The 15,754-nt window shown below is 32.6% G+C and overlaps 2 protein-coding genes across 4 annotated transcripts; both read left to right on the forward strand.

Annotated features, from left to right (window-relative positions):
* The first annotated feature begins 4,499 nt into the window (after positions 1-4,499).
* LOC109856428 lies at positions 4,500-6,265 on the forward strand. Its single transcript, XM_020431694.1, has 4 exons — positions 4,500-4,937; positions 5,340-5,476; positions 5,720-5,912; positions 6,098-6,265. Exons 1-4 carry the CDS (start codon positions 4,500-4,502, stop codon positions 6,263-6,265), a joined length of 936 nt encoding a protein of 311 aa, XP_020287283.1.
* A 4,543-nt stretch (positions 6,266-10,808) lies between these two features.
* Positions 10,809-13,860, forward strand: LOC109856420. Of its 3 annotated transcripts, none has more exons than XR_002250392.1 (6): positions 10,809-10,987; positions 11,160-11,362; positions 12,302-12,462; positions 12,694-12,898; positions 13,116-13,248; positions 13,385-13,860. XR_002250392.1 is itself a non-coding variant. In XM_020431685.1 (5 exons), exons 1-4 carry the CDS (start codon positions 10,921-10,923, stop codon positions 12,890-12,892), a joined length of 630 nt encoding a protein of 209 aa, XP_020287274.1. In that variant the 5' UTR covers positions 10,809-10,920; the 3' UTR covers positions 12,893-12,898; positions 13,116-13,335. The 3 variants fall into 3 exon arrangements, 1 of the variants encoding a protein (XP_020287274.1); XR_002250393.1 differs by having other exon boundaries at positions 12,700-12,898; XM_020431685.1 differs by lacking the exon at positions 13,385-13,860 and having other exon boundaries at positions 13,116-13,335.
* Positions 13,861-15,754: the final 1,894 nt, after the last annotated feature.

Raw genomic sequence — 15,754 nt, forward strand, 5'->3', positions numbered from 1 at the left:
CTCTCTCTCTCTCTCTCTCTCTCTCTCTCCCTCTCTCTCTGACTCAGCAACTCACTCACTTACTCGTTCGTTTGATCGTCGCTCGCTCACTCGCTCGCTTACTCGCTCTCTCTCTCTCTCTCTCATCAGATATTACAATTTTCTTTCTTTTTTTTTGTTCGCGCTTCTACCGCCCTACCGCCATCTCTTGAAAGCAGAAAATGGACACATTCTTGGACTGATGTATATATATATATAAATAATATCTACAAAAGTAATTCAGGGTTTTCAATGATGACTTGTATATATACAGGATGTCCCAGTATGACCGTAATATTTCTCGTAGGTAGAAGAAGTAANTCTGAGTCAAAAAGTCCTATACCATTTTTTTCGATTACCTGTAATAAAGGAGTAATTATTGAATAAATCAGGCCAATGAGCGGCGACCTTTAGCCGGGCGCACGCGAAGCACTCATGCATGCTANCATGCGCGCGGGTCACTGACGTGGCGCTTGGCTAAAGGTCGGCGCTGATTGGCCTGATTTATTCAATAATTATTTCTCTATTACATGTAATAGAGAAAAATAGTATAGGACTTTTGGACTCAGTTTTACTTCTTCTACTTACTTACGAGAGATGTTACGGTCATACCGGGACACCTTGTATATATAAAAATGATTATCGAGAATACGAACATTTTGTTGATATGCTCAGGAAAATGTCGAAATGAATGACAGTCAATGTAGTTAATCAGTTTTCACATATAATTCTTCTGTTATTTTGTTTGAACTGTTTCAAAAAGCCAATTTTAAATACTATGCTTATTAGTACTATATACTATAGTTATACTATATATACTATAGTTTAACTTATATAACAATACGGCGTATATACTACAAAATGTGTGATATCTCGAAAAACTTACCTTTTCAAAAAAAGGTAAAAAAAAGGCGCCAAGACGTACACGCACAACACGTATCGTATTGTACTTTATTGTATTAAATTGACTTAAATTAAAAATGTTAACTCAAATGTTTTTCTTCATTATTTATATAAAAAAAGTTTATTTTTTAGTACTATTTTATTTGTTACTACTATTTTATTATATACTACAAAACATTTCTTTTCTACAAAATCTGTTCTACAAAAGAAGTGATATCAAAATGTTGCACCAACTAAACTTTTGTACGTTGTTATATTATTAACTCAAACTGTTTTCTTCATTATTTGTATAAGAAAAATTTAGATTTTAATTTATTATATACTAATAAACCATTCCTTTTCTACAAAACCTGTTTTACAAAAAAAACAATTTTTTTAAATCAAAACTATTGAGTGCAAAAAACTTGGCGCGGCTGCACCGAATACGGACAGACGTTTCTTATGCGCGCGCGCGAGATATTTATAAATTATATACAAGAAGCATTAAAAGACACGATAGTGCCTTGGTTTACATTATATCAAAAATTAGTTTCTATGACTAACATAAACTACAATAATTCCAAATTTTCAGTTTATTATTTGAAGTGCAGCCGCGCTAAGTTTTTTGCACTCAATAGTTTTGATTTAAAAAAATTGTTTTTCAAATTCACCCTCTAAGATTACTCCTAACCCATGGAAATAATATAGAAGTTATAATTTTTATATCAAAATTATTTTAATTTTATATTATATTAAGGCATTTTTTTAATGAATTTTATAGACTGTATAAAATAATTTCTCAAAAAAACAAGATTGTGTTTCTAAAATATTATATGGTATATTTTGTGTTCTTAAGAAATTATATGCAAAGTTAAATGTTTCTTAGTGTTTTTTATTTTCCATTATTATGTTTTCGTATGTACTGTTTAATTCGCGAGTGTCTATCAAGTTTTCAACTAAAACTAACTATGAGATGCAATTTTCATTCCGCTGCATTTTTCTCAATCTTGAAAGAATTGTAGAAGTTTCTCTTTACGTTCTAGTGGGACAGGTCCAGAAAAATAATCAATACTACACGCATCCCCAATCTTTAATTATGAAAGTAGTGTAGGCCGTTTTTTGGCGCCGCGCGCACTTCACCAATCACCCATCAATCCGCGGAAACGATTTCTTCAGATTACACGATCTCTTGCCGTTAAATGTGATAGACGTTCGTCGACTAGGAAGCGAATAATTTCAAACCGTGTAAATTGTGCTCGTCAGATAAGAAGACTTTATCTCGCTTTTGTCGTGCGTGCGGTAGTATGGTATAATGTTAGAATTCCCATGACGTAAGTAAACGCACTTTCAGCAGCACGTTCTTCGGCTTAAAAAGTGTTTGACTTGTTGACGTGTCAGCCGAACTTACTCACTCGGTCAATGTCGCAAAGCAGTTTTATAAACGATATCGATTAGCCTCGCGATTCGTCTGAATCTTGTTAGATCGTTTCCTTCTTCTTTCGATGTTGCATTAAACGGATGCGTAAGTGCGAAATGAAACGGACAGCGATTGCATGTGTTGCCTATCGTAAATATAGTTCGCCAGTGTTTTCCACGTTTCTCGAAATTTTATATATTGTGTATTATATTAGAGGAAAGAAAGAAAATACTCGGTAATCTCATATTTAGGCGCTCATTAAATTTCACAATAAATAAACAATTATGTCTTGCTGGGAGCAATAAATTAATTTGAGAGACAAACAAACAATAATTACAATGTAAGATAATTGCAAAATTATCCATTAGCTCTACCAAAGATTAGTTAGATAATCGTAATGCTTCTTTATTTCTAAAGTCTTATATCTATATATTGTTTCATCTATTCTTATATTAGAATAGTTTTATCTATTCTTATATTATTCATTTTAAATAGTAGTATTTATTTATTATTTATGTATAAGTTATTTTTTATAGTTATATAACATTCAAGATATTTTTCGTTACAAAAAACTGCTATCTAATTCCATTTTGTGTTCTTCATCCGTAATTAACATTTAGCTTCGATTCTACATTTCCATTCCAAAAAGAAGCAACACCGGTTGCAAAGATAAAATTTTGGCATTTAAAAAATTCTTAGACTCAGTGAACTCTCCGTAATGCATGCAATGAATAAAACTGAATATATAAAACGCTTTTGTGCTAAAGTTCTCCTAGGTCTGAAAAATATACAAAAAGTACAAATTCGAAAGAGACCGACCCGGAAATATCCGACGGTGCGGATTCGAACTCGAAACCTACTATTCGTAACTCTTGCATTCAGGTCAGAGAGATCACTGGGACGGTCTTGATAAATAGCATGTGTTTCATGATATTATATTATAGTTTGTCATTGGAAAATACTTTAAATAAGATTTTCAATCATTTTATGTGATAGTGATTTGTATAGTAATCGCGAGAAGTGGGGAAAATAATCGTCGAGCAAGCATAATCGATGTGACTTAAACATTATCGTCAAATTATCGCGCTGGTAATATTTTATTTAAAACAAAACGAGCGCAGTGGCAACGTGCGTATATTACATCTGCATACGCCGAAGATATTTGTAAGTTGTCTAATAAGCGCCGTCCACCTTTAATTATTTTCTCAATCACCAAACAACTCACAAAAAGGCACGATTACCGTGCAAGAAAGCGACAAACGGACAAGAAAGAAAACAAAGATAGCAACGACAAAATAGGGAAAACGCGAAGTACCGAGAAACAAACGAGACAAAAACTTTTTTCACACACTCTGAATGCTCAATTTTCGTCGTGTGTATGTGTGTGTGTGTGTATTTTTAAGCAACTACTTTTCCTCCTAAGGAGATTTATCATGGACGCTTCTTCTCCCTGTTCTATCGGTGTGCCAACAGGAAACAATTGGCAAAAATAGAGAAAAAAGGAAAGAGAGAGAGAGAGAGAGAGAGAGAGAGAGAGAGAAAGAGAGAGAGAGAATAACTTCAGAAACTACAAGATGCTCAAGAATATATTAAAAGTCCCGCCAAAATGCCAAACTGTTTGCAATTTACTTTGTGTATTAATTTTTTAACTAAGTGACGCAACTATAACAATAATATAAATCACAATTGTAAACAATTTACAATCCACTGTTTATTAAGATGAACTACAGATTACATATCACAATGACTGAATAATTTTCTTAAAATATATATATGAGACCAGTCATTAACTTCAACTGTATTTACGAGATATACAAGTTTTAAAAAGCGAATAAAAAAACAGCACGTATTCTCCTCGTGCCGCTGTAACCAATGAGTTTCAGCATTTCTGTTGGAACTTTCACACGAAAGAAGAAAAAGTGTGAATGGTTACGCGATGCGCGTCACAAGGAAAACTACACGCTCTACGAAATCGCAACCATAGAAAAAATATTTGGGGAAGTTCAATGCAGCGAAACGTGTTAGCACGCTATTGGCTGCGTTATACAAAGACGTTAGACGGATAGAGACGTAGAAAACCGTTACACAGTCACAGTCTTCTCTTAGTCGTTCGAAAGTATTTTGTACGTGCACGCATTTTTATAAACGGTGTGCTGCAAAGAGAAAAGAACGTAAAAAGAAAATGGATCCTAAAGCAAACAGTCCGAAAACAGAGGACGACACGACAATGAATCAGTGGGTGGTGATAGAATCGGAAGTTCCAGAATTGGAATTAGAAAAAAAGACAAAACTGATTGACTCAACAGTGGACAAATCGGAAGCAGAAGAAACAGACTCGGAAGCAATAATAAAAAGATATGGTAATAGGAAGTATACCACAGATAAAGAAAATGATCGTGACGACATGTACACGCGTAATGATATTAGACAACATAAATATTTAGACGATGATGAGAACATCGACGATCGTGCAAATATTTCGGACGGCAATGAGGACTTTGATGAGGACTTCGATAAACGTGCAAATATGTGCCATGACGTAGCGAATCAAAAAGTCAGCCAAAGATTCCGTAACTTGTTTAAAGACTTGGTTATGGAGTATCAAAAACCTGTGAAGAAGGTAAAGTATATATATATATAAAATGAAGTACATATATATTGTATTTTCTTTAAAACTATGATGTATCTAAATTTAATAGACAATATATTCTATACGCAAGTAAAATACATGCAAATATGTAAGTGTGTGTATGTGTGTATACATGCGCGCGCAAGTGTAGATATTATTCTGTGTTAACTTCTTCAGTGTTGTCGACTAAAGTCAATGACTGCTGAATGCATCTTCTACGGCCGAGAGATTCGACTTTAGTCGACGAACGTCTAGTTGGTTTATATGCGGCAATATGTCGCAAGATACGCTAAGCGGTGCACGTGCGACGTACGAAAGATATTAAAATTGTTACTATAATACTATGATTTAACAAAGTCTGTATTATTTTATTATTTATGCTGTCTTATTTAGGGACATATAAGAAGACCTTTAGAAAATAAAGAAGTACTAAAAATAGTACTTGACCAACTTGACTTGTTGAATATAATACATAAGGAATCTGTAGAAGATGACCCTGCCAAGTTTACTATTTATCCATACGACCCTGAGTAAGACAAGGCTAAAATAATAAGAATAAAAATTTATCCAGAAATTACACAAAACACTATTTATATTTATCCAATATATAATAATATAATATAAAAATTACATATTTACTAATTTTAACACTTATATTTTAACACTTATATATTTACTAATTTATATTATTTATATTGTAAAAATTATATATTTTATTATTTTTATTTAATTCTATTTTTTACATATATCACTTTTTTAATATTTGTGTTTAGACATGATGGTAGTATGTCTGAAGCGGGGAAACTTCAAAAACAAGAGAAGATAAAAAAATTTGTAGACAGTGAGCGTCCACACAGTCGTCGCAAACTACGTGACTATAAAATAGATAATCTTAAATCTGAAACTGATAAAACATCAGAATGTGAGAAAACTGCAAAACCATCCACTAGTTCCACGCAAGAGGAGGTAGATAATTGCAATGTTTCTTTATATATCTAAAGTTCTACATTGTTTCTATTTATTCTTATATTTGTCGATTAGTATATATAAATTAATTTTGTATAGTTATAGAAAATTCAAAGTATTTTTTCTTATAAAAAACTAAACTAACTAATCTATCCAGTTTCATTTTGTGTAAATTTTATTTGTAGATAACATTTAGCGTGGATGTTCTATTTTCCAAGATAAAAAGCGACAAGTTCCCTAGGTTCAAAAGATTCATAGAGTCACTGAATGACAATAAACTTAACTGTATAAAACGGCTTCTGCGTGAGCTTGTTTTTGACATTTTCGAAGATAAGCTAACTGTGAGCAAATAAAAAAAATAAATAATATATAAATGACGATGTGTAATCAGTTACTATCACGTAAATATACATGCATGTGCAAATAAAATATCTATTGTTTTACAGATCACATCAACAAAAAAAACAGTGAAAACACAAACACGAGTAAACTTTGTAGATTCAATAACACTACAAAAAATGTTACAAGGAAAATTGTGACAAAAAAACCTATTAAACCAATTAGCGTCAAAAGACGCCTAATAGTTCCACCGAACAAAAGAAGGTAGATAATCGCAATGTTTCTTTATATTTTGAAAATTCTATATCTATATTGTTTTATCTATTCTTCTATTAGACTCTTATTATTCATTTAGAATATTATTATGGATTTATTATACATAAGTTAAATGTTTGTATAATTATTTAAAATGCAAATTTTATTTCTTGTTACAAAAAAAACCAATATTTTTCTACTTCCATTTTGTGTTCTGTATCCCTAGTTAACATCTAGCTTGCATTTTCCACCTTCTTGAAAAGAGGCGACATCATTTATGGTTCACAAAGATAAATTGTCATCACTCAAGAAATTATTAAGGTCACTGAACTCTTTGAACAAAAGTATAGAAAATAAAATTGAAAATCTAGAAAGTCTTTGTACGAAAGCGCTCGTCAATCTAAAAAATGATCTAAAAAAAGTAAAAAAAGTGATTGACATGTATAAATGACAATGTGTAATCATTTAATATCACAAAAATATACACACATGTGCAAATCAAATGTCTATTGTTTTATAAGTCATATCAACACTAGAAACATTAACATCACAAACATCAACACCTAAAACATTAACACCATTAAAAGCAATACAACCATTAACATCACAAAACTCAACATTATAAATCAACACCACAAAAAGAACACAAGAAACTCAACACAACCACTACACAAACTTTTATTAGCCCAACTGTCACTGGCGTCAAAACACACTCATCAGAAGTTGATCCCTTATTATCATCAAGATCTAAATCAACGTCGCCAGAACAAACTGCCAATCGTGGCAGTTTAATTAGACCAGATAAAAAACCATTACTTAAAAGAGTAGCAATTTCTAAATCGCCGGGAAGTCTATCACCTAGCACAACGGGAGATTTATTGCCAAAAATTTGGCATTACCAAAAAATCCGAAATATGCTCATATTAAAAGCATTATACTAAAACCAATCAGTTGCTACTAAGATACCTAAATAATTTATATATAATAATTTATAAATAATTTATGATTTATAACAATTTTTATATGTGACAAGTATTTTATTTTTTAGTTAAATTCTTTCTACTGTTTTTGTATTTTCAATTATTCTGTCTCCGTATGAACTATCTAAGTCACGAGTGTCTATCAAGTTTTTAATTAAAACTATAAGAAGTAATTTTCAATTCACTGCTTTCTTCTCAATTTTGAAAGGATTGTAAAAGTTTCCTTTAACGTGCCGGTGAGATAGGTCCAGAAAAATATCAGTACTACGAGTCCCCGATCTTTAATTATGAAACTAGTGTAGGCGGTTCTTTGACACCACGCGCGCCCTCATCAATCACCCGTCAATCCACGTCCGCGAAAACGATTTTTCTCCAGATTACACGATCTCTTGCTCTTGAAAGTGATAGACGTTTGTTGACTGGAAAGCGGGTAATCTCGGACTGTGTAAATTGTAATCGTCAGATAAAAACTATAACTCGCTTTCGCCGTGCAAACGGCGTTATGTTGTGACATTAGAATTTCCAAGTAACGTAATTTTATATATTATTTTTATTTTTATCAGAGCGCGACAAACTCATATTCGGGAATTCACACCAGTATCATTTGTTTTGTCAGCGTCCACACATGCAGTAGCAGCAGAATTCGCATCTTGTCTTTTTAAACGCACTTTCAGCAACACGCTCAACTTGCGAAAAGTATTTGACTTGTTGACGTATCAGCCGAAGCTACTCACTTGGCTAATGTCGAAAAGCAGTTGCATAAACGACAGCGATTAGCTCCGCGATTCGTTTTAATGGACATTCGATCGATTGCTTCTCTTTTCGATGTTGCATTAAACGGATGCGAAAGTGCGAAATGAAAGCGATAGCGATTACCGCATGTGTTCACTTGTCGTGTATTTATTTTGCCACTGTTTACCACGCCGTTTCTTGAAATTTTACATATCGTGTGATATATTAAAAGAAGAACGGAAACTACTAATACTCGATAAAAACTCACAAATATACGTTCATTAAACGATATCACACTCAATAAACAATTATGTATCGTTAGGAGCAATAAATTACTTTGAGAGACAAATAAGCGATAATTATATGTGTTTTATTCTTATACGATATGGCAGCATAAATCCTCAATTGCAAGAACAATATAATTTCTAATTTGCGAGTGTCAAACTTCAAACAGTCGCCGCATCTCCGTGTAGGACGCAATCGCACGTGCATTAACGGTTACCGATAGTGAAAGAAGTTACTGCACCTATGGAGTGTCGTATCTCTTCAAACAATTAAAGACATCCGACATCGGAAATATTAAATATTGAAGAAAGTGTTACAAAACGATAGAGACGCGCCGAAGCTTTTTATATATTTGTAAGAACATGCTAAAGTTAGTGTCAAGAGCAAAACTACAAAATTACGGATAAAACAAAATATATTTTGCTAGCCACTTTGCAGACGCCCGATCAGACAATTCGCGAACAGTAGTAGTTTTATCTGCAACATATTATACATATACTATTCTTTGTAAAATGAAAAATTAAACACATGTACATTTTTTCCTCTAATTTTGATAAAGAGCATTTGTTTCATGATATTATATTTGACGAGATATTTTTCTGTAAAACCAATCTTTTGACATTTGAAAATACTTTAAATAAGTTTTTCAATTATTTGTATGCAATAGAGTTTTTATATTATAATTGCGAGAAGAGTGGGGAAGAGAAGAAGAATAATTGGCAGAAAAGAGGGAGAGAGAAAGAGAATAACGTCAGAAAATATAAAGTGCTCAGGAGATTAGAAGTCCCGCCAAAATGGCGAAATAGTTGCATTTTACATTGTATCGTCACTCCCTACGTATAATTACATAAGTGTCACATACGGGATTTTCAGTTTATTGCATAGTGACACTTAGAAAGTCATGTTCTTTATGGTCACCAAATATTAAAAAAAAATATTCATAAATAAAGTAAAAATTAAAAACCGAAAGATTCCTTAACTAGAGAAACTATATGAAGCTTTAAGCTTTTAAACTGCTCTTCTCTAAACTTTGCGTTTTGGAGTTACGGGATTATACGTAGGGAATGACAGTATATTAATTTTATAACTAACTAATTAGCGCAACAATTATATAAATCACGATTCTAAACGATTTAGAAACTACTGCTCTTCAAGATGTACTACAAAATACGAATCACAATGACTGAATAATTTAAAAAAATATATATTTCCATGTTTTTATGGCCGAATACTTAAAAAAATATGTGTAATACATATTACGTAAAAAATGATATGCTATTGACTCGATTTTAGTTCGACATGCGCTTTGAAATGGTACTAAATATCTTATATGACACAACACACAAATGTAAGTTAATAGATTTTTTTTTCCTGCATTGGCTGCACTAGTTCACAGTGTATCTTTTTTTATTTATATTAGAAAAAAAAAGATAGACTGTGAACTAGTACAGCCAGTGCAGGGAAATAAAATAAACCTAATGTGTCTCAACTATAATGCGCCTACAGGCCAAAAGATGTCGATTCGATAGTCCATTGACTTGTTCCTTTCTGAGGTATGTTCCAACAGTGTTAATAACCAAAACCTATAGTACACGTGATGTTAAATGTAGCATTGTAGTAATCAAGGATTTTTGAACATATCCTTGCTAATGCGTGATCGTAGCTCTGGCTTCGAACTAGTTGTCGCATCTTCTAAAAATTTCTAATTATACATACATGTAGAACATATAGATCGAATGTCATCAGTATCAGAACTAATTGACTTATCACAATTGATCGATTGATCAAACTGGCCATTGTGATTTTGCGACAACAGTTACTAAACCGAAATAACGTTGTCGTGTAAACGTAATCTACATTTTCAGCACAATTTTCAGTCTGATTCTTATATGGGCTGTGCCTTAGCTACACTTTCCATAGCTGACGCGTAATAATAAATAAAGAAAACGAAAAGATAGGAATTTAGTTTTTGTTATTTAATTCGTATTCTCTTTAAACATAAAAGTATATTCACTCTTAATTTCAACTGTATTTTTGATATATAGAAATATCAAGAAGCACATAAAAAACAGCACGCATTCTCTTCGTGCGACCGTCGTAACCAATGAGCTTCGAGATTTCTGTTAGAAAAAACTTTTATAGGAAAAAAAGAAGAGATGTGATTCGTTATGCGGTACGCATCACAGGAAAACTACGTGCTCTACGAGATCACAGCCTAAGAAGAAAATATTAGGGGAAGTTCACCGCAACGAAATGTTAGTACGCTATTGGCTGACGTTATACAAAGACGTTGGAGACGTATAAAATCGTTACATAGTCATGGTTTTCTATCAGTCGTTCGAAAGTGTTTTGTACGTGTGCGCATTTTCATAAACGGTGTTGTGCTACAAAAAGAAAACGAAGAACTTCGAAAGAAAATGGATCTTGAAGCAAGACGTCCACAGAAAGAGGATGAAACAGAAATGGATCAAATTACAGAAAGTGGTAGATATACTTTTTTTAACATGTTGTTCCTTGTTTACTTCTCAAATCTGTAGTTTTTCTTCCGCTTTTAATTTGTGCACGGTTGACTTACCAGTGCACAAAATGGAAGCAGAAAAAACTACTGATTCGGAAACAAATATAGAAAGACATGGTTAAAACAAGCATACCTTAGATAGAGAACTGAATGCTTTGGAAGAGCATATACGCGAAGCTCATAAACGCGACGAATATCCGGATGAAGATTTTCATGAAGACTGCTGTTTTGATGAATGTACAAACATGTGGCGCTATGACTTAGCAACTGAAGAAGCCAGCCCAAGATTTTGTACCCTGTTTAAGGATTTGGTTATGAAGTATCTAAGACCTGTAAAGAGGGTAAAATATATACATATTATACTTTCTTTATAAAAACGATATCTAGATATATTAGACAATATATTCTAAATGCAAGTTAACTACATGCAAGTGTGTGTGTGTGTGTGTGTGTGTGTGTGTGCGTGTGTGTGTGTGTGTGTGTGTATGGGGATGTGTACGCGCTCGCACGTGTGTATAAACAAGATATTATACTGTGTTAACTAGTTGAGTGTTGTTTTGAAAGTATAATTAATGTCTGCCGAATGTATCTTCTACGGCCGAAAGTCGACTTTCATCGACGAACGCTATTTTAACTGTGTACGGCAATAGGCCTTAAGGACGTTCTCCGACTACAGTGGTTAGCAACCTAAATACAGTGGTTAACAACCTAAAATATCTCTTCTCATGAGTAAGGTTGTACTGCTGTAACAAAGTTAAGTTGAGCTATTCAGCACTGCTAAGACCCGCTAATTACTCTGCGCAAAAGTTCAAAAATAGCTGCAGTACACAGCGCACACAAATCCAGCAAAACAAAAAAAAATCTACAGTTTGAAAACAAGGGTTGCTTACCATATTATTCAAAATCGTATTTTAATTAAAACACTCTCCGCTACCATATACTGTTTTTTAAAAAAATCCTACAAAAATTGTCGTCAGTAACTTTAAAACCCCACTTCGCAAAGGCTTAGCATAGGAAATCCATGTTAAAAATTGAAACTTAAATCTTCCATATTTTGGAATTTAACATTGCTATCCTTATTATCCAAAAAGGCTACGTATAAATAAGATCATAAATTATGTATATTGCAAATTTTAAGAAAATCCTAAGAAAATCAATAATTCGGAGAACATCCTTAAGATACGCTATGTGCGCTGTACGACAAAGATTAAAATTGTTCATATAATACTATGATGTAACAAAATTTGTAATATTCTATTATTTAGTCTTTTTTTTTTTAGAAATATGCAAGAAGACCTTTAGAAAAAGGTATGATAACGACAATAGTACTTAACCAGCTTCAATCATTAGGAGTAATATATATGAAACCTGTAGAAGGTGACCCTGAAAAGTTCATTGTTTTCACATGCGACTCTGAGAAGAAGTCAGAAATAGAGAAAAAGTAAAAGAATATATATATCCAGATAGTACATAAAAAATTATTTATATTTATCTTATATATAGGAAGTAATATAAAAATTATGTATTTAATAATTTATATTTTAAAATGTAGATATTTATTAATTTGTATTATTTATATACTTAAGTATTTATATTGTAAAAAGTATATATTTTGTTATGTATATTTGATTCTACATTTTACATACATCTTTTTTTAAATACTTGTATTTAGATATAGTAGTATGTCTAAAGAAGAAAAACTACATAAACAGGAGTTAGAAAAATTTGAGGACAACAGTTATTCAGTCTCACGTCCACTGTCACATAATCGCAAACTACGCGACTATAAGATAGATAATCTTAAATCTGAAACTGATGAGACATCAGAATGTGACATAAGTGCAAAACCATCCACCAGTTCCACCGAATAAAAGAAGGTAGATAATCGCAATGTTTCCTTATATTTCTAAAGCTCTGTATCTATATTGTTTCTAGTTAATCTAATATTTTTTGAGTAGTATATATAAGATACTTTTGTATCTTATATATAAATAACTTATATATAATATAATAACAGTTATATAAAATTCAAAGTATTATTTCTTACAAAAAATCAATATCTATTTAGTTCTATTTTGTGTTTTTTATCTGTAGGTACCATTTAGCTTGGAATTATATTTACCTTCCACCCTGATAAGAAGCTTCTCACTGCTCAAAAGTTTTATAGAGTCACTGAACGACGATAAAGTTATCTGTATAAAACATTTTGCGCACGTACTTCTTGAAGGTATTTTCGGAGATTCGCAAACTATGAGAAAAATAAAAAAATTGAAAACAGAAATGACAATGTGTCAATCATTTTTTGTAAGTCAAATTTTAAATATATGCGCATGTGCAAATAAAATGTCTAATGTGTTTTATAGATTATAAATATCAACACCAGAAACATTAACAACACAAAAACCAACATCACACAAATCAACACCACAAACACCAATACAAAAAAAAACACAAGGAACTTGACACAACCTCTACAGAAACTTCTATTGTCACTGACGTCAAAAGATGCTCATCAGATAGTGAACCCTAACTAGCAGCTTCTAAATCGTCAGAAAGTCCATTACTTAGCATATTGATAGATTCACATGCATAGACTTAGAACCTTAAACTGGAAATTGCGGGATAACGAGATCGCGAAGCTTACAGATTTGACTAACTTCGCGTACGACATTTGGAACAAGTTGCGGCGCCAATACGAACAGTTGACATTTTTTATCCTCAGAACGTAAGAGGAAATTGTTGTGCACTACTACTACCACGCAGTACACGGCCGTCTTTTACAGTGAGCGTGCCCATCTATGTCAGGCTCGTGCTCAGGGTAAGGGAAGGGGATTATTAATTCGAGGGGGGAATATACTCGAATTAATTGATTGGTAAGTAACGGGCTTTCGAACCGGTTGCAAGGTATTATGCATTAAATTTTTTGTAAACGATTTATTCCAAACGTTTCGACTTTATTATGTAGTCATCATCAGTGGAATATAACCAAGATGCAACATTTCTTTGTTCTGACGAAAAAGTTGTTGTTCTTATCACGTTATCGTCCAAACGATTATATTCGAAAGCCCGTTACTTACCAATCAATTGATTTTTTACGAACCAGAGGACTCCTCATTACATTTCAATATACTCGAATTAATTATTAGAAGTCCGATTTAGTTCGCCGATCAACTGATACACTCGGTTGAAGGGAACCGGCCCGGAAAAAAATCCTTACCAAAGTGGTAAGCGGATTCGAACTCGAGACCTCCGAGTTCGCAGCCCCTGCACTCAGGCCGCGAGACCAATGAGCCGGTATTATATAATATACAATTAAATATATAATATGTAAATTACTGTCTTAGAAGACTGTATAAATAATTTGTCAAAAAACAAGATTGTGTTCCCAAGATAGTATATGGTATATTTTGTTTTCGTAAGAAATTATATGCAAAGTTAAATGTTTCTTAGTGTTTTTTATTTTCCATTATTATGTTTTTGTATGTACTGTTTAATTCGCGAGTGTCTATCAAGTTTTCAATTAAAACTAACTATGAGATGCAATTTTCACTCCGCTACTTTTTTCTCAATCTTGAAAGAATTGCAGAAGTTTCTCTTTACGTTTTGGTGGGACAGGTCCAGAAAAATAATCAGTACTACACGCATCCTCAATCTTTAATTATGAAAGTAGTGTAAGCTGTTTTTTGGCGCCGCGCGCACTTCACCAATCACCCATCAATCCGCGGAAACGATTTCTTCAGATTACACGATCTCTTGCCGTTAAACGTGATAGACGTTCGTCGACTAGGAAGCGAATAATTTCGAACCGTGTAAATTGTGCTCGTCAGATGAGAAGACTTTATCTCGCTTTTGTCGTGCGTGCGGTAGTATGTTATAACGTTAGAATTCCCATGACGTAATTAAACGCACTTTCAGCAGCACGTTCTTCGGCTTAAAAAATGTTTGACTTGTTGACGTGTCAACCGAAGTTACTCACTCGGTCAATGTCGCAAAGCAGTTTCATAAACGATATCGATTAACCTCGCGATTCGTCTGAATATTGTTCGATCGTTTCCTTCTTCTTTCGATGTTGCATTAAACGGATGCGTAAGTGCGAAATGAAACGGACAGCGATTGCATGTGTTGCCTATCGTAAATATAGTTCGCCAGTGTTTTCCACGTTTCTCGAAACTTTATATATTGTGTATTATATTGGAGGAAAGAAAGAAAATACTCGGTAATCTCATATTTAGGCGCTCATTAAATTTCACAATAAATAAACAATTATGTCTTGCTGGGAGCAATAAATTAATTTGAGAGACAAATAAACGATAAATACAATGTAAGATAATTGCAAAACTATCCACTAGCTCTACCAAAGATTAGTTAGATAATCGTAATGCTTCTTTATTTCTAAAGTCTTATATCTATATTGTTTCATCTATTCTTATATTAGAATAGTAGTATTCATTTTAAATAGTAATATTTATTTATTATTTATGTATAAGTTATTTTTTATAGTTATATAACATTCAAGATATTTTTCGTTACAAAAAACTGCTATCTAATTCCATTTTGTGTTCTTCATCCGTAATTAACATTTAGCTTTGATTCTACATTTCCATTCCAAAAAGAAGCAACACCGGTTACAAAAATAAATTTTCGGCACTCAAGAAATTCTTAGACTCAGTGAACTCTCCGTAATGCATGCAATGAATAAAACCGAATATATAAAACGATTTTGTGCTAAAGTT

Source organism: Pseudomyrmex gracilis, unplaced genomic scaffold, assembly GCF_002006095.1.
Source record: "Pseudomyrmex gracilis isolate BER0280 unplaced genomic scaffold, ASM200609v1 scaffold_118, whole genome shotgun sequence".
Taxonomy (NCBI): Eukaryota; Metazoa; Arthropoda; class Insecta; order Hymenoptera; family Formicidae; genus Pseudomyrmex; species Pseudomyrmex gracilis.